The sequence below is a fragment of the Panulirus ornatus genome, chromosome 44, assembly GCF_036320965.1.
Source record: "Panulirus ornatus isolate Po-2019 chromosome 44, ASM3632096v1, whole genome shotgun sequence".
Taxonomy (NCBI): Eukaryota; Metazoa; Arthropoda; class Malacostraca; order Decapoda; family Palinuridae; genus Panulirus; species Panulirus ornatus.
In genome coordinates this window covers 14,274,072-14,300,787 of record NC_092267.1, presented here as the reverse complement: position 1 = coordinate 14,300,787, position 26,716 = coordinate 14,274,072, and the positions used below count along the sequence as shown (strand labels likewise).

General features: G+C 39.9%; 1 protein-coding gene across 2 annotated transcripts in view; it reads left to right on the top strand.

The window, feature by feature from the left end:
* Window positions 1-26,716, top strand: part of LOC139762771 (monocarboxylate transporter 10-like) — a 145,693-nt gene that overhangs the window by 89,674 nt on the left and 29,303 nt on the right. For both annotated transcript variants that reach the window (XM_071687903.1, XM_071687902.1), the window contains exons 2-7: window positions 2,089-2,240; window positions 3,374-3,613; window positions 4,526-4,726; window positions 5,755-5,898; window positions 11,982-12,207; window positions 24,335-24,450. In XM_071687903.1, coding sequence (XP_071544004.1) covers window positions 2,089-2,240; window positions 3,374-3,613; window positions 4,526-4,726; window positions 5,755-5,898; window positions 11,982-12,207; window positions 24,335-24,450 — 1,079 coding nt within the window. The remainder of the gene's footprint in view (window positions 1-2,088; window positions 2,241-3,373; window positions 3,614-4,525; window positions 4,727-5,754; window positions 5,899-11,981; window positions 12,208-24,334; window positions 24,451-26,716) is intronic.

Here is a 26,716-nt window from a genome sequence, read left to right as displayed (position 1 = left end):
TTTATATATGTGTGTGTGTGTGTGTATGTATATTGTGTGTGTGTGTGTGGAAGGCATGCGAAGTCGAATTCGGAATTCGTATTCAGGTAATTGTTGCATTTACTGATATAAACTTACCCTAGTATGCGTTATTGATCTATTTCATTTATCTTTATCTATCGTGAACTCGCCGACCCATACCAAGGCAATCTCACCTACTCAGGCTTCTCTTCACACTTCGCTTCACAACATCACGCGCCAGTGTTGTGTGTGTTGCATTCTCCATCCTTGCTTGGAGGGACAGACTTAGGAATGGTGGGTAAACATCCTGACTGTGATACAGCAGAAGGAAGAGGACGGTTTTGCCGAACTGGAGAGAAGTGCTTTTGAGTGCAATTGTCCTCACGCACGTGACGAGGAGGGGGGGGGGGGCATGAGGTGGGGTTGGGGGTTAACCTAGGCGCTGGCCTCCATGCACGTGCGTCAAGGAGGCTTGTAAGCGTGACGGTGGCCTACGTCAGGCAGCGCAGGGCTGGGGGGGAAGGCCATAGCTAACTCTCCGGACGTGAAATGCACAATTTCACGTCTTATTATTCATGTAGTGGTTGTCAAATACTTGGTACCAGTGGTTTATACACTGCTTTGCCCACTACTTTACTGTCCCTCACATTCTAGTCTGTGCGAGTCGTATCGCTTGAACACTTTAAAGATATAGGGTTATATATGTATATAAATTTCTCATGAGCTTAAAGATCTACCATAAATGGTCTATGTGGGTAGAGGTCATGGCGAATCTCGTACATGTCATCTTGAGTCATTGGAAAACGAGTTAAAACCATCGTAACATACCAGTGTTATCTAACCCGGCGCTACTGTACCTGAACGTAACCTATCTCTGGCGTGAAGAGCATATAATTGTCGATAATAACCTGTCTACAACAATTAATTATGATCTATAAGTGCCGACTGTTCGGCAAAATAATGTCTGATCCGCCGGTGTGGACTGGTTTTTAGTAAATCAACCTTTGCGTACGATATAAACAAGAGTCATCATATATTTTGTAATGTTTAACCTGATTGTAACGATTTTTGGGGTTAATGGCGACTCATTAGTGGATGGTCTTAATATTAAATCCACCCACACAGCATGTAACGCGCTACACCTGCGTCCGCTTGTTAAATAGGGATGGAAAGAAATACTTTAAGAATTCTTAGAGTGGTGGATGAATGTGGAACAGATTGACTGGGGATGTGGTTAATGCGGACAGCATGCATGAATTTAGAAGGTTGTATAATGAGAGTTGAAAGTTAGGGGCCCCACGAGTGTAAAACTCTCACACAGCACAAATGGGTAATTAGTTATAATTACTCAAAATGTGACCTTCATTAGGGAGAGAGGACAATTAGGTATTATTACATCAGTGTTCATGAAGTGTTTCCTAGATGTACAATAGTAGCAGTTGTTTATTATTTGTAAATGGTAGTCTTGGACTGTGATTACTCCTATTGTATTCCACCCCAGGAAATGAAAAGTGGTCCAGTGTTTGCTCCCTCCATAGAGGCCACTACTGTGTGCAATGAGGCAATGCATATCGCCCATCGCAGCTCCTTTGATAGTGCTACACTCGTGATTTTATAACGCTAAATGTCCTTGCAGTTGTCCATTTGATCAACTCATTCGTTAATCCAGTTTGATGTATACGGCACCAGTTTTTCGCAAGTCCTTTTTTCTGTGATGACATAAAATGCGTCGGGCTTGGTGTCAGAATGCTGGGTATATGAGCCGTGGTTTGAACGGCTTCCATGACAGCGAATATGGAGGACTGTACGTGTTAAAGGAACATGGAGAATGTATAAATAATGTGTCAGTTATATGTGTATGTATCTTAATAACTGACAGTGCTATTTAAGTGCGGGTGTAACACCATTTTTTACCACCTTTGTAACAGAGAGCTTTTCCACTTCATTGTCGTTTTATCCATTGTAGATGTATTCTCTGTTGTATGTGTAGGTTATAAAGTGGTATCCACACATATCTGTGCTCCATTAGGTTTTTTATTTCACTTGAGTGCTACTGGACATCTAGCCTAACCAGTTTCATATCTGTAGCCACGATGATGTCGCTGGCCATCGGGTCGACCTTCTTGCTGTCGATCTTGGCGGGCGTGTTGACGGACAGCATTGGGGTCCGTCTTACAACCTTCATCGGTGGTGCAATAGCCACCGCCGGCATGCTTATATCCTCCTTCTTCTATGTAAGAGTAAGTAAGGTCACCTTCTTCAGCCGCCTGTGTCGTACAAATAGACTAGGTTGCCTTCTTCAGCTCCCTTTGTAGGCAAAAGTAAGAAGGATCTACTGCTTCAGCTACCTCTGTACGTCAAATATGCAGGGTCCTCAACTTCAGCTTCCTCTGTACGTCAAATAAGCAGGGTCCTCTACTTCAGCTTCCTCTATACGTCAGATAAGCAGGGTCCTCCACTTCAGCTTCCACTGTATGTCAAATAAGCAGGGTCCTCCACTTCAGCTTCCTCTGTACGTCAAATAAGCAGGATCCTCTACTTCAGCTTCCTCTGTATGTCAAATAAGCAGGGTCCTCTACTTCAGCTTCCTCTGTACGTCAAATAAGCAGGGTCCTCTACTTCAGCTTCCTTTGTACGTCAAATAAGTAGGATCCTCTACTTCAGCTTCCTCTGTACGTCAGATAAGCAGGGTCTTCTACTTCAGCTTCCCCTGTACTTCAGATAAGCAGGGTCCTCTACTTCAGCTTCCTTTGTACGTCAAATAAGCAGGATCCTCTACTTCAGCTTCCTCTGTACGTCAAATAAGCAGGGTCTTCTACTTCAGCTTCCGCTGTACATCAAATAAGCAGGGTCCTCTACTTCAGCTTCTTCTGTACGTCAAATAAGCAGAGTCCTCTACTTCAGCTTCCTTTGTACATGATACTGTTATATATTTGATTAGTGGCTTCAGTCCTCTGCGAAGGCATTACCTTGGAGGCATAGCATTATCAGATTGAGGAATTTTGTTATGATTAACCCCTTTCTGCAGTTTCTTTTTTTAATATATACTTTTGCAAAATGTACATTTCTCTGTTATGGGTCCTTCACAGTTTTCAGAGCATTATTGAACCATATGTCATATAGGATTTTTGTTAAATCATGTATGTGCCTTTCTTGAACCCCAGTTTTTCTTTAGGTGCATGCAGACTGCACTTGTTTTACTTTCATGAGATCACTGAGTAGAGTTCCAGACAAAAGCTCATTATTGTGCAGTTACAGGCAAAAGAGTATTTCAGAAGATTTTCCTACTCCTTTGAATTTGTAAGTCATCTTGATTGATATACAGTAAAACATTAAGAGAATAGGTTATTAAATTTAGTTTATCATATTTCAGATTGAAGTGTTGATGATTACATATGGGTTAATGTTTGGAGGAGGAGCATCATTGGCATATACTCCCTCACTAGTCATCTTGGGCCATTATTTCCAACGATGGATGGGCCTCGTTAATGGTTTTGTCACAGCTGGCTCATCCATCTTCACGATAACCTTGCCTTTCCTTCTTCCATATGTCCTTAGCATGGGTCTACAAACAACATTCCAGGTTTTGGCTGGGCTTAGTGCATTCCTCATGGTAAGTAGCCTTTGGCATGTTTACTTTTAATAATTTTTTTCATTATACATCTATAACATTTTCATTATGAATATCATTATTGGGTCTTTTTGTGGAAAGTAGCTGTTCAGTTTACTTGGAATTTGATTGACAGTGAAATGATATTACCACATATGGAAGTGGAGCTGAAAGAGATAGATTTCTGACATCTGCATTAGACAATAGTGAGAACTCGTGTTCACCTTCTTTTATGTTGATTATCTTACACTGTTTGTTGTGTTGTACAGAAAATCATTTGTGAATTATGAGACTGTCTTTTGTACCATAGCAGATCACGAGCTATGAAGATAATATGCCCACTCTTATTGCTGATTTGATAGCATCAGAACAGAGATTTACTCTTATAGATGATTAGTTAACACTAGAACAGACATTGTTGATTGAAGAATTGGTTGTGATTTTTTGCATGTAGTAACCTAAGGGGTGAGGGGTAATTATCTGTTTGATTCTTCCGGCGTGTGGTTATTCTGCCAATGAAATGCCACTTTTAGTGAGGTTGTATCATCTTCATTGAACAGGAAGGAGTCATCTTATTGAGGTACTTCTCACCCTAGAAGAGTCCTTCATTTTCATGCCATTGATTAAGCCCATGAAAATGGACCTGGGGTTGTATCATTAGATTTAGGTCACATTGTAATGGATTTAAGTCAGCTTTTCTTTTGAGCAGTTGATATTCAGTAACTAGTTGTTTAAGTAGGAGGTAGCCATTCTGGTTGATAGTTTGGCTTATTTGAAAAGATTATGGTACCTGTTACCTAGAGAGGTCATACTCTTATTGATTTGTGGTTTGTACATTTGCTCAGGTAAAGAAAGTAAGTTTCTCAAACTTCAGAAGTGATTTTCCTCACACCTTCTCTTTGTCTTTCCTTCCAGATAGCTGCCTTAGTGTTCAAGCCTTTGATGCCTATCCTGCCTCAGACAAGACCGAAATATGACAACACATGTAAGGGACACTGCATCAGCTTTTGGTCTCGAATTATAAATTTTGACATCTGGAAGAACAAACGCTATGTTATCTGGACGCTGGCAATTCCTTCAGCTCTCTTTGGCTACTTTGTCCCCTATGTTCACTTGGTAATATCTCCTTCCTTTATTTTTCATTTGATATCCTACCTTTGATTTGATCTAGTTAAGGATCACTTCATGTGATTACTTTGTCAGTTTGTTATAAACTTTGCTCATCATAACTCTGTGTAGGAAAGCTCTTATTGCATGAAAATATGCATGTAATGTTATTAGCAAGTTTTATCCTCCCTGGCCAAAAAGATCACAGTTTATAGTGATGAATAGAGATGACACTTTTATCTTTCTTGTCCTTTTCCCATCTGCCTATGTGTAGATGGGCAAATTTCAGTATAATATAATTGAAAGTTTAAGAGCTAAACTAAGACCAGATTACTAATTCAGTTTATGGGTTTTTTGAGGCTAGGAAGAACCCTATTGAATTTGAGGTAAAATTGTATTTATTTTTTTAAGGTCATTGTGACCCAGACAAGATTTTTTCCTTTGGAATCTGAATTTCAAACAACTAACCTTAAAACTAAACTAAGGCCATGGTAATTGTGACTCAGCTGAGGAGAATAAGTATTTTCAGATACTAAACTTTGCTTATCTTCAACAAAGTTTATCTGTAACTTTTTCTGTGGACAGAAAGATGCATAAATATTATGAATTTCAGAGACCAAGTTCACCAGAGTTAGTGTTACAATTATATATGTTCATTAACATGAATTCTGTGTCCTTTACTTTATACAGACCACTAGGTAGTTTACATAATCAATATTCTTCGTGTTTCAACTGTGGCTGCATACTCTGATAAGAAAAGTTTTAATTTATTCAAACAGAAAACTATTTTTCACATCTTTGATTCATTTGTCTTTGGAATTTGAATTAGTTATTACTTGAGAGGACTATGAACATGAAGGTTGTGGCAATAACTGTTATTGCTAAGTTCAAGAAAAAGAAATATCTGTTTTTAAGCATAAACTCTTGACTTATGAAGTTTTGTTGTGGATGTTATGTCACTGTAAATAAAGGGGTGATTTGTGCATAGAGTTCAATTGGTAGGTGTACCCCTTTCTTATCTGATTAGTTTTTTCCAGGTCAAGTATGTCAAGCATGTGCTTGGTGAAGATGTAAACTCACAGGTGTTGGTCCAGTGTATGGGGATTACTTCTGGACTTGGTCGGATCTTCTTTGGTTTGATTGCTGATCGTCCATGGGTCAATCGCATACTCCTGCAGCAGGTGAGCTTTTAGATGCAGATTAACTAATTAGTTTTCATCTAGGGGTTTTTGAAACTAAGAGATTCTTCCCTAGATTTCATTAATTAAACTTACAGGAGTTAATGAATTTAGGCATTGTAGGCCATCATATCTAATTTTGAACTACTTTCATTTGGTACCTGGCATAAGCTAGTGTTTGTGTGTGTGTGTGTGTGTGCATACATACATACATACATAGGAGTAAAGATATGGTATATATGACAAGGTCAAGAAGACAGGGCATCATGTGTGTGTAAAAACTTTCTCCCCTTAAAACAAATAATAAAACAGGATGTCACATATTGCCACAAGGTTTTTATTATTAAGGTTGCAAGAAGTGTGTACAAATGAAAACGTTTAGTGTAATTCTGCTTTATTGTTTACTTTGATATGTCTTTAGTAATTCAGTGTAGGTTTTAGATATATTGGCCATTTTTACTGATGGGAATACAGATAAAAAAAGAGGTAGAGTGATTATCATTTTTGTAACATTATTCTTATCTTATAAATCATCACTGCAACTACAGGGGTGCTTTGACATGCATTTCCAAACTCCTCAGTGTTGCTCAAAGATTGCAGTATACATATTTTTGTAATCTTAAATTTTTTGAGTAAGTCTTTACTTCTCTGATTTTGTCATGCTTCCCAGCTGCATCTGTTCTTTTAGAACAGTATCTAAAGTATATAAATCCATGTCACAATTTCTTGGGCTCCTGCAGCTTTTAGGCTGTGGTCTAGCCACTAGCGGGAAGAATAGATTCTTTTGGAGCGAGAAATTCTTTGAAAAGAAACAATACTCCTTTTCATTCACAGATGATGATACAACCTCACCACAGTTTACTTTTCACTCACAGCATAACTAGATACAGTTGGGCTTTGGTAACATCCGTATTTGAACATACTTCCAGGGGCAAAACTCATTTTTTGTATATGTTTCTATTGAATTTTTTTGCACGTAGTTTGTTGCGACTAATATTTAATATATGAATAACAACAGAATAACAACAGAATTCTGTAGAAAGTGTTTTTAGTGTGGCTATTTTGGAAATGGCTATGTAAGTTAAGTATGTAGTTGGAAAATTTTGCTTGTGCCACCATTGTTTTCTTCAAAGACATGACCTACCAGAATGTGGGATCTAGCATTTAGATAGAAATTATTTTTTCTGATATCATTTGACTATCCCTGGGGATTGGGGAGAAAGAATACTTCTCACGTATTCCCTGCGTGTCGTAGAAGGCGACTGAAAGGGAAGGGAGTGGGGGGGGCTGGAAATTCTCCCCTCTCGTTTTTTTTTTTTTTTAATTTTCCAAAAGAAGGAACAGAGAAGGGGGCCAGGTGAGGATATTCCCTCAAAGGCCCAGTCCTCTGTTCTTAACGCTACCTCGCTAACGCAGGAAATGGCAAAAAGTATGAAAGAAAAGAAAGAAGGATCATTTGACTTATAAGTTGCACTGCTAAGTCCATGAAAATAGCTTAGTGGTTCTAGTCTGCTACAAATGAGCAGTTGCCAGAAATGAGCTTTTCATAAATGCAAAAATTTTTTTGTAAAAAACCAATGCTGAATGGCATTGTCTCTTGATTGGAATATTTTGTCTAATCCCAGCCTCAGAATGGAGATCAATTTGGTTCAAGTAGTTAAGAGATGGGGATGTGAGGTAGCCTACTTCTCTTTATGAATGAAACCTTTATTTATTTATTTATTTTGCTTTGTCGCTGTCTCCCGCGTTTGCGAGGTAGCGCAAGGAAACAAACAAAAGAAATGGCCCAACCCAACCCCATACACATGTACAGACATACACGTCCCCACACGCAAATATACACACCCACACATCTCAACGTACACTTATATATATACACACACAGACACACACATGCACACAATTCGTACTGTCTGCCTTTATTCATTCCCATCGCCACCTCGCCACACATGGAATAACATCCCCCTCCCCCCTCATGTGTGCGAGGTAGCGCTAGGAAAAGACAACAAAGGCCCCATTCGTACACACTTAGTCTCTAGCTGTCATGCAATAATGCCCGAAACCACAGCTCCCTTTCCACATCCAGGCCCCACAGAACTTTCCATGGTTTATCCCAGACGCTTCACATGCCCTGATCCAATCCATTGACAGCATCGCCAGTGCCATTGTACAAAGGCAAAGGGGATAAGAGTGAGTGCTCAAATTACAGAGGTATAAGTTTGTTGAGTATTCCTGGTAAATTATATGGGAGGGTATTGATTGAGAGGGTGAAGGCATGTACAGAGCATCAGATTGGGGAAGAGCAGTGTGGTTTCAGAAGTGGTAGAGGATGTGTGGATCAGGTGTTTGCTTTGAAGAATGTATGTGAGAAATACTTAGAAAAGCAAATGGATTTGTATGTAGCATTTATGGATCTGGAGAAGGCATATGATAGAGTTGATAGAGATGCTCTGTGGAAGGTACTAAGAATATATGGTGTGGGAGGCAAGTTGTTAGAAGCAGTGAAAAGTTTTTAGTGAGGATGTAAGGCATGTGTACGTGTAGGAAGAGAGGAAAGTGATTGGTTCTCAGTGAATGTAGGTTTGCGGCAGGGGTGTGTGATGTCTCCATGATTGTTTAATTTGTTTATGGATGTGGTTGTTAGGGAGGTGAATGCAAGGGTTTTGGAAAGAGGGGCAAGTATGCAGTCTGTTGGGATGAGAGAGCTTGGGAAGCTAGTCAGTTGTTGTTCGCTGATGATACAGCGCTGGTGGCTGATTCATGTGAGAAACTGCAGAAGCTGGTGACTGAGTTTGGTAAAGTGTGTGAAAGAAGAAAGTTAAGAGTAAATGTGAATAAGAGCAAGGTTATTAGGTACAGTAGGGTTGAGGGTCAAGTCAATTGGGAGGTAAGTTTGAATGGAGAAAAACTGGAGGAAGTAAAGTGTTTTAGATATCTGGGAGTGTATCTGGCAGCGGATGGAACCATGGAAGCGGAAGTGGATCATAGGGTGGGGGAGGGGGCGAAAATCCTGGGAGCCTTGAAGAATGTGTGGAAGTCGAGAACATTATCTCAGAAAGCAAAAATGGCTGTGTTTGAAGGAATAGTGATTCCAACAATGTTGTTAAGATGTGTGGAAATAAAAAGAGTGTGGTTGAGAGAGCAGAAGAGGGTGTTTTGAAATGGTTTGGGCACATGGAGAGAATGAGTGAGGAAAGATTGACCAAGAGGATATATGTGTCGCAGGTGGAGGGAACGAGGAGAAGTGGGAGACCAAATTGGAGGTGGAAAGATGGAGTGGAAAAGATTTTGAGTGATCGGGGCCTGAACATGCAGGAGGATGAAAGGAGGGCAAGGAATAGAGTGAATTGGATCGATGTGGTATACCGGGGTTGACGTGCTGTCAATGGATTGAATCAGGGCATGTGAAGCGTCTGGGGTAAACCATGGAAAGTTCTGTGGAGCCTGGATGTGGAAAGGGAGCTGTGGTTTCGGGCATTATTGCATGACAGCTAGAGACTGAGTGTGAACGAATGGGGCCTTTGTTGTCCTTTCCTAGGGCTACCTCGCACACATGAGGGGGGAGGGGGAAGGTATTCCATGTGTGGCGAGGTGGCGATGGGAATGAATATAGGCAGATGGTGTGAATTGTGTGCATGTGTATATATGTATGTGTCTGTGTGTGTATATATATGTGTACATTGAGATGTATGGGTATGTATATTTGCGTGTGTGGACGTGTATGTATATACATGTGTATGTGGGTGGGTTGGGCCATTTCTTTCGTCTGTTTCCTTGTGCTACCTCGCAAACGCGGGAGACAGTGACAATATATGTATATATATATATACATATATTGGGAAGAATCACAATTTTGCGTGTGATCAACATATTCTTATGAGTCCACAGGGAAAATGAAAGACGATAAGGGTCCCAAGTGCACTTTCGTGTAATAATTACATCATCAGGGGAGACAAAAGAGAGAAATATAAGTCAGTTGATTTACAACGAAGAGACGAAGCTAGGACGCCATTTGGTAAACATATGATTGTCCAATCATATGTTTACCCTCTTAGTACTGTTCCTTGTGAAATAACTGTTCATACCTGATTGAATCATCAGAACATTTGGCTGTTATTTAAAAGTCTGTTTGGCCAGTCAAACCTGGATGATTATTTGGGGTAGTTTTAGTTTCCATCCCATGGAGATATTTTTGGTGAGCGATGGTATACATCCTAATATAATGAACCTTAGTTAGCCTAACCTAACCAAGGGGATAAGTGTTCCTTGATAGGGCCTTCAAAAAATTGATCTACTGGTTGCATTTAACAGAAATTTCATAACTTCTGTGGGGGCATAAACTATTAAGATACCTTGTATGGTATCCCATGTGTGTCATTAAGTCTAGAATGTCCCATATTGTGTTCAGTACTTTTTGTAGAGAAAGCCTCTCGATGATTGGAGCAGTTGCTTTATGCATGCAGTATCCCCTTGATGTCCTACTGAATTATCCTTTTGAACTCTCACAATATGCATTTTTCAGGTTTAGAAAATGTAGTTAGCCTCACAAATTCAAAGATGTTCATATAACAATGGAAAAAATGTTTCAAAAGTAGTTTCCATCCTCTACTTCCATTGTTATAGCATGTAGAAGTTTTGTAGATGTTTCAACACATTGCATCAAAAGATGCGAGAGTAAGGCCATAGTGTCATACGAGTTGCCACTATGCATGTTTTATCATTTATTTTATCTCCATTGAAATATTCACTATTATTATGTTTTATCATATGTGATAAACCTTTTGTTGTTATAATCAGTGTATTTTATTTACAATTTTTCATAACAAAACTGTAAAAGTTTGTAGAATTACCAGCCACACCAGTCAAAAGCAGTTTAGTTAGGATCAGGCAAGTGCTGGCAACATTGCCTTCATTTTTGGTAGAAAACCTTTTCCTGCCTCACCTAGTTGAACTTTTGGTGCTAAGAGAGCCATTGTCCATAAAATTACTCCCCACATCATCTATAGAGTTTATCATTGTCAAATAATTCAGGATCATCTTATGCCTGGTCCTTAGAACCTAGCTGAAGGCCACTCAGTTTCCTTTCTAGAAAACTCACATAAATGTGCTCTCATTGGCATGAATGATAATTATTGTATAGGCTTGTTAAGGATACAAACACTGGAAAATACATGCTGTGTTTATGTATCATTCTGACCTCTGGATATATGCACTTTGGAAAGCTTTTGCAGCTCAATAATTTTGCTGCAAGAGCTATCTAAGATATATCAACAGGAACCTGCATTCTGCTTTGAAAATGATTGGTAGGAATAATTTTTTTATTCATTTCTTGGCATTGGATAATACTGTAACTGAGAATATCTGTCTGGAAGTTAAGTCTCACAAGACTGTTTCTAGTTAGTATGTTTGAATTTTGTTATTATCCAACTAGTAAACAGTCATATTGAATATCTGATAAAAGACACCACATTACTGAACTGTAAGATAGAGTATTCATGTTTTAATCCTGGATTATGTATATACTGTCTTTCTGGGACTCATCATGACCACTGAAGCATGGTATGGGAAGTTCTGGCATTATGACATTCTCTGTTAGTAAGTCAGTGTGAATGTTAAAACAGATTTTAGCCTCAAAGTAATTGTGTTTGTGCATATGTTTATTTGATTTTCATTAATTTGATCTAATAAGATGCTAAAAACTCAAAACTGAGAAAACAAAGAGGTTATTTTGTTTGATAGGTGTCTGCCATATCACATATTGACATGTTTTAGTCATATCTCTGCACTTTATACACTATCCACATACAGAAAAGGTCTAATGATTTAACTTGTTTCATTCTTTGAACTGCCAAACCAATACACAAGATCTATACAGAATTCACTATATGCTTTATTTTCATCTCAGCATTTGGAGGTCTATAGAGATCTATGATGAACAAAATTTTTGGAGAAGAATTAGAGGAGGAATCATGCTCTGATTGCAGGAAATTGTTTGTTGAATATAGGTAGATGATTTTTTTTTTTAATGAATAACCCACCAAATAGATTTGTAATGACTTGTTTTATTTGGCATTTTTTTGTTTTAGATTTCCTTCTTCTGTATTGGCTTTTTGACCATGCTTTTAACTGCTGCCAAGACAATGCCCTACTTCATTGTGATTGCTCTGGGCATGGGGCTGTTTGATGGATGCTTCATCTCTCTCTTGGGACCCATTGCATTTGATATTGTTGGATCTTCAGGAGCTTCCCAAGCAATTGGCTGTCTCCTAGCCATGTGTTCCATCCCACTGACTTGTGGTCCAGCTGTTGCAGGTTAATATCTTGTACTGTTGCATTTATTTATAAATGATAAAACTGTCTATAAGAAAACATGTGAAGTTCATAGCAAAGTGTGTGATTGATTACAGGACTGCTTTTTCATATTATTTGGTGTGATTCGATTCAGCTAAGTTGCATTGACTTTTTGTGATAGTGATTGTTCAAATAATAATGATGCACTTGCGTGATGATGTGATTACCTCAGAATTTCTCACTTATACAAAGGTTACATAATTAAGTTATATAATCCTAGGATCCTAATCCAATGATCCATTTTCCAGTGTTTTTGCAGCTTGATGGCTGTGCTACAATCATTAGCATGGAAATGATGAACTCTTATGGAGTGAGAAGGTCCTCAATTTTTTGTTTTTCATAGATACTGATGAAAATTCTCAAAAGATGACATTTCGCTCACTATGTAACCACATGCATGCATAGTTAAGTAACACCCATAGTGTACATATACACATTATTGTACAACACCAGGAGTGTTGCGAGACTATTCCTGCTTGAGTTTACACTGCTGGTGAAAAGCCACCTTTGGTGAGATGGTATCATTGTCAGTGGTCAAAAGGATTCCATTTTGTCCTTGCTACAGAGTGTAGTGCAGCCTTAGACTGCAGGAGCCCCTGGAAAATTTACTGTATCTCATGCATGCCTTTCACCCTCTTGCATGTTCAGGCCCCAGTTGCTCAAAATCTTTTCCACTCCATCCTTTCCATCTCCAATTTGGTCTCCCCATTCTCCTTGTTCCTCCCACTTCTGACACATGTGTCCCCTTTGTCAACCTTTCCTCTCTCATTTGCTCTGTATGTCCAAACCATTTCAGCACACCTTCTGCCCCCTCAACCACATCTTTTTTATAACCAGACATCTCTCTTACCCGTTCATTACTTACTCGATCAAACCACCTCACACCACATATTGTCCTCAGACATTTAATTTCTAACACATCTACCCTACTCTGCACAGCCCATGCCTCGCATTCATAGTATGTTGGAACTACCATTCCATCAAACATTCCATATTTGTCTGCCCAGATAACGTTATCTCTTTCCACACATTCTTCAGCACTCAAAACCTTTGCCCACCTCACCCACTGTATGACTCACTTCCACTTTTATGACTCCATTGGCTGCCATTTCCATTCCCAGATATTTAAGACACTTCACATCCTCCATTTTATCTCCAGTTAAACTCACCCCCAAACTAACCTGTCTCACAACCCTGCTTTTATTCATATTTGCTCTCATTTTTCTCCTTTCACACACTCCTCCAAATTGTCACTAGTTTTTACGATGACTCACTCAAATCTGCCACCAGTGCTGAATCATCAGCAAACAACAGTTGACTCACTTCCCAGGCCTTCTCATCGTTACAGGCTGCATATTTGCCCCTCTCTCCAAAACTTTTACATTTACCTCCTTATCCACTCTATCCATAAACGGTTTGAACAACCTTGGTGACATCACATACCCCTGCTGAAGACCAGCCTTCACTTGGAACTATTCACTCTCCTCTTTTTCAACTTAAACAGAAACTTTACACCCATGATAAAATCTTTTCACCGCTTCTTGCAGCTTTACTCACACACTCTCTCTTCTTAAGACCTTCCACAAAGCATCTCTAACAACCCTATCATATGCTTTCTTGAGATCCATAAATGCCACATATGAATTCATCTGTTTTTGTCAGTATTTCTAACACACATTCTTTAAAGCAAACACCTGATCTGCACATCATATTAGATTGTAGTTTTCCTTGTTGGCTAAGTAGCACCAGGAATGGATGAAGTAAGGCTGAATTTACTCACATCATCTAGCTGTCATGTGCAGTTCACTGAAACTTCAGCTCCCTATCCATAAGCAGGTCCTACAAACCTCTCCATGGTTTCTCCCTGCCATTTTTCATGCCGTGCTTCAGTCCACAGAGAGCATGTTGACCCCAGTATACCACATCATTCTGATTCTCTGCAACTTTCATGCCTTTCACCCTTCTGCATGTTCAGGCCCAGATCACTCAAAATCTTTTTTCTTCCATCCTCTCATCTCCAATTGGTTCTCCCCCTTCTCCATGTTCTCTCCATTTCATGCACAAATACACTTTATTTCAATACTTGTTTGCTGTTTGGTTAGTAGGGTGGAACCAAGAACCAATAGGGAATTGCCTTATTTGCTCACATCCACTTCATTGCTGTCATGTATAGTGGACTGAAACCAGAGACTGCCTCTTCCCAATCAAACCCCACAGACCTTTATGTGGTTTCTCCTGACCAGCTCATATACTTGGTTCAACCCATTGACAAAACTTTCCATGTATATCATTGCTCCAAAGGTGCCCTATCCCATGCTTGCCTCATAACCGTCCCTCCTGCATGTTCAGACCCCTGATTGCTCGAAGCCTCTTTCAGTCCATCCTTCCACCTCTTCTAAGGCTTCCCCCTTCTTGTTCTCTCCACTTTGGACATGAAGGTTGGCTTTTCCTCATTCAACTTCTCCTTGCAATATGTATAAACCATTTTAGCACACTTTCATCAGCTCTCATACATACTCTTGCTATCATTCTTACCTCATACCCTGTCATTTCTTTTTCGATTAACACCACATACTGTCCTCAAACATTTTATTTCCAGTATGACCACCCTCTTCTGTTCTTTTGCATTTAGGACCCAAGAGTCACACTCATGCATCATCGTCAGAACCACGATATTGTTGTTGCTTTAAAGACAATAACTAGATACATGCACTCCTTATTGAACTCAGGATCTTTGCCCCCTTTCCCACCCTAAGATTCACCTCAGCTTCCATAGTTCCATTCACTGCAGTGTTACCTTCCAGTTGTCTAAAGCATTCTCCATGTTCAAAGTTCTCCCCATTCAAGTTCACACTCAAACCAATGTGTCTCACTCCCTTGATAAACCTCATTCTGTACTTTAATGTTACTCATATTAACTCTCAACTTCCTCCTTTCCTACACTCTTCCAGACTTATATGCTAGCTTCTGCAGTTCCACTTTTAAGTCTGCCTGGTTATCTGTTAATGGCAATTGAATAGAATGAATTGGATTGATATGGTATATGGTAGGATGACTTGCTTTCAGGGAGCTTAACTGGGACATATGAAACCCTGCTTTCACTGAACTTATTTCCTCTCCTCTGTATTCCTTGCATGAGATAGTCTGAGTACTCATGCTGGTACAAGTGGTGAAGGCATATGGCCCAGGTCCTATTGCTCTGTCACTCTTGGATATGCTCTCTCCAAAGTCTTCAAAACACTCTTTTTTAATCTTTTAAGAGTACTCCTTTCTTTCAGATTATAAGTATGACTGTCACAGTGCATTGTTCACAGGTTATTTCTTTATTATGACTCACCTTTGGTCTTCCTTTTCCAGGGATTTTGATGAATCTTTTCTGGTGGCCCACAACATTCCCAAGTGATTTGATGGGGATGTTACATGAGTTTTTTGCTTTTTAAACTTCCCTTTGGCTCTTCTGTTTTTCTTTCTCTGTTGCGTAACTTACTTTCTAGAAGGTCCATTGCAGGATTCATTGATGTGTGCCTCTCCAATAAATTTCTTTCTCTGCTTACTCTCTTTATTCACTCTCTGTTGATTGACTTTACATTCTTCATTTGTCTTTTGATATCTTTCTTTCTCCAAAACTCATTCATTTTCTTACACTGAATCTAGTTCCTCTTAATTCAGTTCTTTGCAGCATATAATTGTGCAGAAATGCAGTTTCACAGATATCTCCTTCTGATTGTAACTTTTATCCAAGTATTCAGTTTCAAAATGTTACAATCTAACCATGCAGTAGTATATACATGTTGGGCAGAACGATTGAAAACCTACATAATGCTCACCAGGAAATCTGTTTTCCAAAATCTGTGGATTTAATGTGGGTGCCATAATTATTTTTTGATTATTTTTCTTGTGACCAGCTATTCCAACTGTATGGGAAGTTCTTCACTCACTATAGAGTGTTGCTACTGATTAATTTTTGTGCTGCCACTCCTCCTCAAGCATCCCTTTCTGCCATGATATTGCTGCTTTCTCAGTTCTGTAGGTATTATTTTGGCCACTGTCACTACCACTAGAGCTTGGAATTGCAGGATGAAACTGGCTGCTGCTTCCCATAGTTTTCTTTAGAGACCAGCCACACAAAGATTTACCATTGTGATGACTCCTTTCCCTTTCATTGAAATTGTGGATTTATTGTCATCCTTTTGTCTTTCATTTTTTCTTTATCTTTTCCACCTTTAAGACTTGGGTCTACAAACACCTAAGGAGTTCAAGTAATCTTTATTTTTTTTCTTGCGCTACTTAGTTTTCTTGTCATCCAAGATGGCCCTGATTAAGGCATGTGTTTTCCCTGCTGTGGCAGTTATTATAAAAAAAGACAAAGAATGTAGGCAGCTGTGGGACTTGGCTGTGAATGGTTGGCTCTGATTGTGGTGCATTATGTATGACAGGTAGAGAATTAATGCATGCAATTTAGGCCATTGTTCATTTTCTCTTGACACTACCTTGATAAGATAGGAGAGGCAATTAGGTATTCAAAAAAAGATTATTGTGATTTATAATCTACAGCTGCACATATAGTATGCTTTTAAGGATTGAAATGAGTATAGGTTGGTTAAAGAAAAATTCTTAAACTTCATTGCCTTTATTTTTATTATTAAACAAGGTCATACAAGAAAGCAGTGCAGTATTAAAAGAAACACAAATTAGTATTGTAGGATCGTCAGTGTAAGGTAAGTTTTATTATTACCTAATTATAATTAGCTACCTGTACTGTACGGGAATATAGTTTTACACGTGGGGCCCTGTCCCCTGAATATTCTTTAGTATCATACACAACTCCTTAAATTAATTTTGTTTTCTGCATAAAACATCTTACTCCATTTGTCTAATACCCTTGTATGATTGAAATACTTTTATACATATCTTTTAACTCATTTCTTGTTGAATATCATGTCAGGTCCTTTAGTTGCTCTGTCCTTATATCTCTCTAAGATCTGTTCACTAAGTTTTTGTCCTCAGTCTGTTTCAGAAACTTAAAGATTGTGATCAGGTCACTCCACATTCATCTCTCCTTCAAGCTAGGCAAATGTAAAGCCTCTTACCTTTCCCAGTAACCCAGTTCACTTAATTCTGATACCTTCTTTTTTTTTATCCTCTAGATTTTCTCAATTAGTTATGTGCTTTTTTTTATTCATATATGTGTTTCTTTATGTATTTATTTTTCTTATGTTGAAGCCACCAGTCGTGGACAAAAGTCCACGTGAAGGATGGACTTTAGTTGAAATATAGAGAGAATTATGAAATGTAAAAAGACAAAGGAAAGTATTTATGAATTTTGGAGGAAGTGAAAAATCTGTCTTTTGAAATGTGCGAGGTCATAGCTATTGGGAAAGACATGAGAAGGTAGAGAGTTCCAAAGCTTCAATGTGTAGGAAGAGAAGCAGGTATCAAAACGGTCCACCCTTAAGTTGCCGATGGCCACACAATAATCATGTGATGCAGCAGCTTGCCGAGTATTGCATGGTCTAGCTAGTGGTGTAGGCACACAAGCAGCCAGCTCTTGGGAGGGAAAACCAAAGTAATACCTAAAGAAGAGGGAGAGTGCACTTGGGAACTTATTGTGTTTCATTTTCCCCGTGGACTCACAGGAATTATATATATAAAAGGGAAGGGAATGGGGGGGCTGGAAATCCTCCCCTCTTTTTTTTTGGGGGGGGGGGGTGGTTGAGGATATTCCCTCAAAGGTATAGTCCTCTGTTCTTGACGCTACCTCACTGGCGTGGGAAATGGCGAATAGTATGAAAGAAAGAAAGAAATATATATATCCTCTCTTCCTACACGTACACATGCCTTACATCCTCGATAAAAACTTTTCACTGCTTCTAACAACTTGCCTCCTACACTATATATTCTTAATACCTTCCACAGAGCATCTCTATCAACTCTATTATATGCCTTCTCCAGATCCATAAATGCTACATACAAATCCATTTGCTATTCTAAGTATTTCTCACATACATTCTTCAAAGCAAACACCTGATCCACACATCCTCTACCACTTCTGAAACCACACTGCTCTTCTCCAATCTGATGCTGTGTACATGCCTTCACCCTCTCAATCAATACCCTCCCATATAATTTCCCAGGAATACTCAACAAACTTATACCTCTGTAATTTGAGCACTCACTTTTATCCCCTTTGCCTTTGTACAATGACACTATGCAAGCATTCAGCCAATCTTCAGGCACCTCACCATGAGTCATACATACATTAAATAAACTTACCAATCAGTCAACAATAGTCACCCCCTTTTTTAATAAATTCCACTGCAATACCATCCAAACCCGCTGCCTTGCCGGCACATATACATACCTATACATTTCAACATATACATATATTTACATACACAGACATATACATATATACGCATGTTCATGATTCATACTCGCTGCCTTCACTCATTCGCGTCGCCACCCCACCACACATGAAATGATAACCCCCTCCCCCTGGGGATAGGGGAGAAAGAATACTTCCCATGTATTCCCTATGTGTTGTAAAAGGCGACTAAAAGGGGAGGGAGCGGGGGGCTGGAAATCCTCCCCTCTCATTTTTAATATTCCAAAAGAAGGAAGAGAGAAGGGGGCCAAGTGAGGGTTTCCCTCAAAGGCTCAGCCTTCTGCTCTTAATGCTGCCTCGTTAATGCAGGAAATGGCGAATATGTATGAAAAAAAATATATACAACAATGTTGTATGGCTGCGAGGCGTGGGCTATGGATAGAGTTGTGCACAGGAGAGTGGATGTGCTGGAAATGAGATGTTTGAGGACAATATGTGGTGTGGGGTGGTTTGATTGAGTAAGTAATGTAAGGTTAAGAGAGATGTGTGGAAATAAAAAGAGTGTGGTTGAGAGAGCAGAAGAGGGTGTTTTGAAATGGTTTGGTCACATGGAGAGGATGAGTGAGGAAAGATTGACCAAGAGGATATATGTCAGAGGTGGAGGGAACGAGGAGAAGTGGGAGACCAAATTGGAGATGGAAAGATGGAGTGAAAAAGATTTTGAGTTATCGGGGCCTGAACATGCAGGAGGGTGAAAGGCGGGCAAGGAATAGAGTGAATTGGAACGATGTGGTATACTGGGGTCGACGTGCTGTCAATGGATTGAACCAGGGCATGTGAAGCGTCTGGGGTAAACCATGGAAAGTTCTGTGGGGCCTGGATGTGGAAAGGGAGCTGTGGTTTCGGTGCATTATTACGTGACAGCTAGAGACTGAGCGTGAACGAATGGGGCCTTTGTTGTCTTTTCCTAGTGCTATCTCGCACACATAAGGGGGAAGGGGGTTGTTATTCCATGTGTGGTGAGGTGGTGATGGGAATGAATAAAGGCAGACAGTATGAATTATGTGCATGTGTATATATGTATATGTCTGTGTGTGTATATATATGTGTACATTGAGATGTATAGGTATGTATATTTGCGTGTGTGGACGTGTATGTATATACATGTGTATGTGGGTGGGTTGGGCCATTCTTTCGTCTGTTTCCTTGCGCTACCTCGCTAATGCGGGAGACAGCGACAAAGCAAAATGAAATAAATATAATAAATCCTCCCCTCTCATTTTTTTTTTTTCAAAAGAAGAAACAGAGAAGGGGGCCAGGTGAGGATATTCCCTCAAAGGCCCAGTCCTCATCCTCTGTTCTTAACGCTACCTCGCTAATGCGGGAAATGGCAATTAGTATAAATTTTTTTTTTTTTTGCTGTCTCCCGCGTTTGCGAGGTAGCGCAAGGAAACAGACGAAAGAAATGGCCCAACCCACCCCCATACACATGCCTTGATTCAATCCACTGACAGCACGTCAACCCCAGTATACCACATCGCTCCAATTCACTCTATTCTTTGCCCTCCTTTCACCCTCCTGCATGTTCAGGCCCCGATCACACAAAATCTTTTTCACTCCATCTTTCCACCTCCAATTTGGTCTCCCTCTTCTCCTCGTTCCCTCCACCTCCGACACATATATTCTCTTGGTCAATCTTTCCTCACTCATTCTCTCCATGTGACCAAACCATTTCAAAACACCCTCTTCTGCTCTCTCAACCACGCTCTTTTTATTTCCACACATCTCTCTTACCCTTACGTTACTTACTCGATCAAACCACCTCACACCACACATTGTCCTCAAACATCTCATTTCCAGCACATCCATCCTCCTGCGCACAACTCTATCCATAGTCCACGCCTCGCAACCATACAACATTGTTGGAACCACTATTCCTTCAAACATACCCATATATATATATATATATATATATATATATATATATGAGAGAGCTTGGGAAGTGAGTCAGTTGTTGTTCGCTGATGATACAGCGCTGGTGGCTGATTCATGTGAGAAACTGCAGAAGCTTGTGACTGAGTTTGGTAAAGTGTGTGGAAGAAGAAAGTTAAGAGTAAATGTGAATAAGAGCAAGGTTATTAGGTACAGTAGGGTTGAGGGTCAAGTCAATTGGGAGGTGAGTTTGAATGGAGAAAAACTGGAGGAAGTGAAGTGTTTTAGATATGTGGGAGTGGATCTGGCAGCGGATGGAACCATGGAAGTGGAAGTGGATCATAGGGTGGGGGAGGGGGCGAAAATTCTGGGGGCCTTGAAGAATGTGTGGAAGTCGAGAACATTATCTCGGAAAGCAAAAATGGGTATGTTTGAAGGAATAGTGGTTCCAACAATGTTGTATGGTTGCAAGGCGTGGGCTATGGATAGAGTTGTGCGCAGGAGGATGGATGTGCTGGAAATGAGATGTTTGAGGACAATGTGTGGTGTGAGGTGGTTTGATCGAGTGAGTAACGTAAGGGTAAGAGAGATGTGTGGAAATAAAAAGAGCGTGGTTGAGAGAGCAGAAGAGGGTGTTTTGAAGTGGTTTGGGCACATGGAGAGAATGAGTGAGGAAAGATTGACCAAGAGGATATATGTGTCGGAGGTGGAGGGAACGAGGAGAAGAGGGAGACCAAATTGGAGGTGGAAAGATGAAGTGAAAAAGATTTTGTGTGATCGGGGCCTGAACATGCAGGAGGGTGAAAGGAGGGCAAGGAATAGAGTGAATTGGAGCGATGTGGTATACCGGGGTTGACGTGCTGTCAGTGGATTGAATCAAGGCATGTGAAGCGTCTGGGGTAAACCATGGAAAGCTGTATAGGTATGTATATTTGCGTGTGTGGACGTATGTATATACATGTGTATGGGGGGGGGGTTGGGCCATTTCTTTCATCTGTTTCCTTGCGCTACCTCGCAAACGCGGGAGACAGCGACAAAGTATATAAAAAAAAAAAAAAATATATATATATATATATATATATATCCCTGGGGATAGGGGAGAAAGAATACTTCCCACGTATTCCCTGCGTGTCGTAGAAGGCGACTAAAAGGGAAGGGAGCGGGGGGCTGGAAATCCTCCCCTCTCATTTTTTTATTTTAATTTTCCAAAAGAAGGAACAGAGAAGGGGGCCAGGTGAGGGTATTCCCTCAAAGGCCCAGTCCTCTGTTCTTAACGCTACCTCGCTATCGCGGGAAATGGCGAATAGTATGAAAAAAAATATATATATATATATATATATATATATATATATATATATATATATATATATATATATATATATATATATATATTATCCCTGGGGATAGGGGATTAAGAATACTTCCCACGTGTTCCCTGCGTGTCGTGGAAGGCGACTAAAAGGGGAGAGAGCGGGGGGCTGGAAATCCTCCCCTCTCTTTTTTTTTTTTCCAAAAGAAGGAACAGAGGGGGCCAGGTGAGGATATTCCAAAAAAGGCCCAGTCCTCTGTTCTTAACACTACCTCGCTAACGCGGGAAATGGCGAATAGTTTAAAAAAAAAATATATATATATATATATATATATATATATATATATATATATATATATATATTTTTTTTTTTTTTTTTTTTTTTTTTTTTTTTATACTTTGTCGCTGTCTCCCGCGTTTGCGAGGTAGCGCAAGGAAACAGACGAAAGAAATGGCCCAACCCCCCCCCCCCATACACATGTACATACGTCCACACACGCAAATATACATACCTACACAGCTTTCCATGGTTTACCCCAGACGCTTCACATGCCTTGATTCAATCCACTGACAGCACGTCAACCCCTGTATACCACATCGCTCCAATTCACTCTATTCCTTGCCCTCCTTTCACCCTCCTGCATGTTCAGGCCCCGATCACACAAAATCTTTTTCACTCCATCTTTCCACCTCCAATTTGGTCTCCCTCTTCTCCTCGTTCCCTCCACCTCCGACACATATATCCTCTTGGTCAATCTTTCCTCACTCATTCTCTCCATGTGCCCAAACCATTTCAAAACACCCTCTTCTGCTCTCTCAACCACGCTCTTTTTATTTCCACACATCTCTCTTACCCTTACGTTACTCACTCGCTCAAACCACCTCACACCACACATTGTCCTCAAACATCTCATTTCCAGCACATCCATCCTCCTGCGCACATCTCTATCCACAGCCCACGCCTCGCAACCATACAACATTGTTGGAACCACTATTCCTTCAAACATACCCACTTTTGCTTTCCGAGATAATGTTCTCGACTTCCACACATTTTTCAAGGCTCCCAAAATTTTCGCCCCCTCCCCCACCCTATGATCCACTTCCGCTTCCATGGTTCCATCCGCTGAAAGATCCACTCCCAGATATCTAAAACACTTCACTTCCTCCAGTTTTTCTCCATTCAAACTCACCTCCCAATTGACTTGACCCTCACCCCTACTGTACCTAATAACCTTGCTTTTATTCACATTTACTCTTAACTTTCTTCTTCCACACACTTTACCAAACTCAGTCACCAGCTTCTGCAGTTTCTCACATGAATCAGCCACCAGCGCTGTATCATCAGCGAACAACAACTGACTCACTTCCCAAGCTCTCTCATCCCCAACAGACTTCATATATATATATATCTTTTTTTTTCTATTCATATTCGGCTTTCCCTGCATGAGTGTGGTAGTATTAAGAACAGAGGACTGAGACTTAGAGGTAATATCCTCAGTTGGCCCCCTTCTCTGTTCCTTCTTTTGGAAAAATTGAAACAGGAGGGAAGGATTTCCAGCCTCCAGCTCCCTCCCCTTTTGGTCGCCTTCTACAACATGCAGGGAATATGTAGGAAGTGTTCTTTCTTCCCTGATGACCGCTACAAAGATGTAAGCTATAACATTTTTCAACTTGTATTTTGTACCTGTATTAGGTCATTCATTGTATGCAGTGATACACCACTTTACCTCTTTCTCCCTTGATGGTTCCCTATTTTAAGTTTGCCCATTGTTTCAGACTTTTGATGTAATTTTAGTCTGAATTCAAGTTTATTTTGACAAGAGTTATCAGGGGATGAAGCTCATTGCTTACATGGCATAATAGAATTCGTACGACTGAGTGTCTGACTGTCATTCAAACAAAGTCTGACTGGCTTTCAGCCTGGCTGGAAGGAGATATGCTTAAGCTTTGCTGTTCTTGTAGATTTTTTTCCATTTCCTTTTCTCGATTTTGTTGTTGCAACACAATCAGAGTTTGGCTATCTTCCCAAGCTTGGTGGTGTTGTAGTTGAGCCAGACTGCACCAAAGAAGGTCTTTTATTTCTTCATTTACTCTTTCAAATTTATTATTGTTACACAGAACAAACTGAGTGGCTTCTTGCTCAAGCTTTAAAGTGGTATGCTTATGCTGTGCTGCTCTTATAATTTTGTAACACTTTCTATTTTAATCACTTTTATTATTGTAACGATATAGTGTGCAACACATTTCTCACCTGAACTTGAAGATGATATACATAGGCTGCAGTTATATGATAGTTCATAATTCTTTTCTAATTTAGTTTTTCTTTTTTGTCTTCAAATGATATACTGAAGCCATCACTGAAATATTCTGAATTTTGTTATAGTGAAGTGTGAAAAAGCATTAATTTATGAAGGCTTGCTGTATAATTCAGTGAAACTCAAGCATTGAGTATGTCATATGTTGAATTCATGTCTGAAGCTGCTTTGAAAAAGTAATGTATGTAATAGATGATACTTTTACAGGTATTTTGTATGATCATCTGCAGAGCTACTTGGTGCCATTCATCTGTGCGGGAATCCCTCCAATTGTTGGTGCTTTAGTCTTATTTTCTATCAGCTGTGTCAAGCAACCACCTGAGGTTAGAAACATTTGATATACGTTTATTAGAATCTTATAGCCATAACCAAAGGAAAATTTCTTTTTTTTGCTAAGATTTTTTCACTTTTTTTATAATTACATGTTTGTGCAATATGGGGAGGGAATTTAACATCCATCGGATCCATTCCTAAAACTTTATTTATATCATGCTGTCATACAAATATACTGTCTGCATTTACAGTTTCCTGTTAGAGGTCTTCCCTTGTATCCACAACACTGTTTGTATATAAGTATTTCCTTACATCTTTTGTATTTTTTAATATGAATCATAGTTTCGTGCTGTGCCTTCTTGTCAACCTTGCATTTCCATTTTTGAAGCATTCTACAGTATTGACAGTATTAACTCTCACATGTCCCTTCTTCCTTCTCTCTTTCACCATGATCTTTTACATCTTTGCTAGCATCTCCTTATCCTGTTTCCATAATTTTGGTTCGGTTCTGCTCACCTAGATAGCGTTTTCTCGACCAGATCATTCTGTCCCCTCAAGTACATTGATCAAGCTGATACTGCTTATTGTAATTTGGATCAAATGTATGCTGCATATAATTTTCTGGACATCCCCATGTCCATGAACTTAAATCATTTTGCAGATTAGTGATTTGCCTTACAATCCTTTTGATATAATGTTCAGAGAATATGCATGCTACCATATCAGGTCCCTTTTATTTTTTAATGCAAACAACTTTTATCAACACTGTATAAGGCTTTTTAACAGGCCAAAAGCACACAATCTGCCTACACACCTCCATTTTAAAGGCCAGGTCCTTCTTTTTCATAGAGCTTTAGCAGATTTATTACCCACATCATGTTCCCACCAAATCCATGCTGTTTCTTACTTTTACCAGTATTCGTCCATTTGTATGCTGATTGTCTTTTTTATTTATTTATTTCTTTTTTTTTTTATACTTTGTCGCTGTCTCCCGCGTTTGCGAGGTAGCGCAAGGAAACAGACGAAAGAAATGGCCCAACCCCCCCCCCATACACATGCATATACACACGTCCACACACGCAAATACACATACCTACACAGCTTTCCATAGTTTACCCCAGACGCTTCACATGCCTTGATTCAATCCACTGACAGCACGTCAACCCCGGTATACCACATCGCTCCAATTCACTCTATTCCTTGCCCTCCTTTCACCCTCCTGCATGTTCAGGCCCCGATCACACAAAATCTTTTTCACTCCATCTTTCCACCTCCAATTTGGTCTCCCTCTTCTCCTTGCTCCCTCCACCTCCGACACATATCCTCTTGGTCAATCTTTCCTCACTCATGCTCTCCATGTGCCCAAACCACTTCAAAACACCCTCTTCTGCTCTCTCAACCACGCTCTTTTTATTTCCACACATCTCTCTTACCCTTACGTTACTCACTCGATCAAACCACCTCACACCACACATTGTCCTCAAACATCTCATTTCCAGCACATCCATCCTCCTGCGCACAACTCTATCCATAGCCCACGCCTCGCAACCATACAACATTGTCTTTTTTAATAGTGTACAAACTATGATTGTCAGAGTATCAGCTTGCAGCTTAGTACAGTTTCCCTTCTTCCTTTCTTAAGAATAGGTATGATTCTCATATCTTTACCTCCCCTTATTATGATCCCTTTTCCATTGAGATTTTGAACAATAACTTAGGTAATCTGTCGAGTGATTTTGCACACCCCTTATGTATTACATAGGGTGAGATTTCTTCAGGGCCAAGCACTGTATAGTGTTCAAGATCATATATCTTACTTTTTTGGCTGAGTCTCAACATTTTTCATGGTCTCTCCCCCTTCCTATCTTTCTCATATTCAGAGTACATTACTATGTCTCATAAACTTCCATTATGTAATAGGAGAAACATTCTTACAAAGAATTTTTTTGGCCCCCATTGACAGCATATTGACCTTGGTATACCACATCGTTCCAGTTCACTCTGTTCCTTGCAAGCCTTTCACCCTCCTGTATGTTTAGGCCCCGATCGCTCAAAATGTTTTTCACTCCGTCCTTCCACCTCCAATCTGGTCTCCCGCTTCTCCTTGTTCCCTCCACCTCTAACACATATATCCTCTTTGTCAACCTTTCCTCACTCATTCTCTCCATATGGCCAAACCATTTCAACACACCCTCTTCTGCTTTCTCAATCACACTTGTTAATTCCACATCTCTCTCTTACCCTTTCATTATTTACTCGATCAAACCACCTCACCACATATTGTCCTCAAACATTTGATTTCCAACAAATCCACCC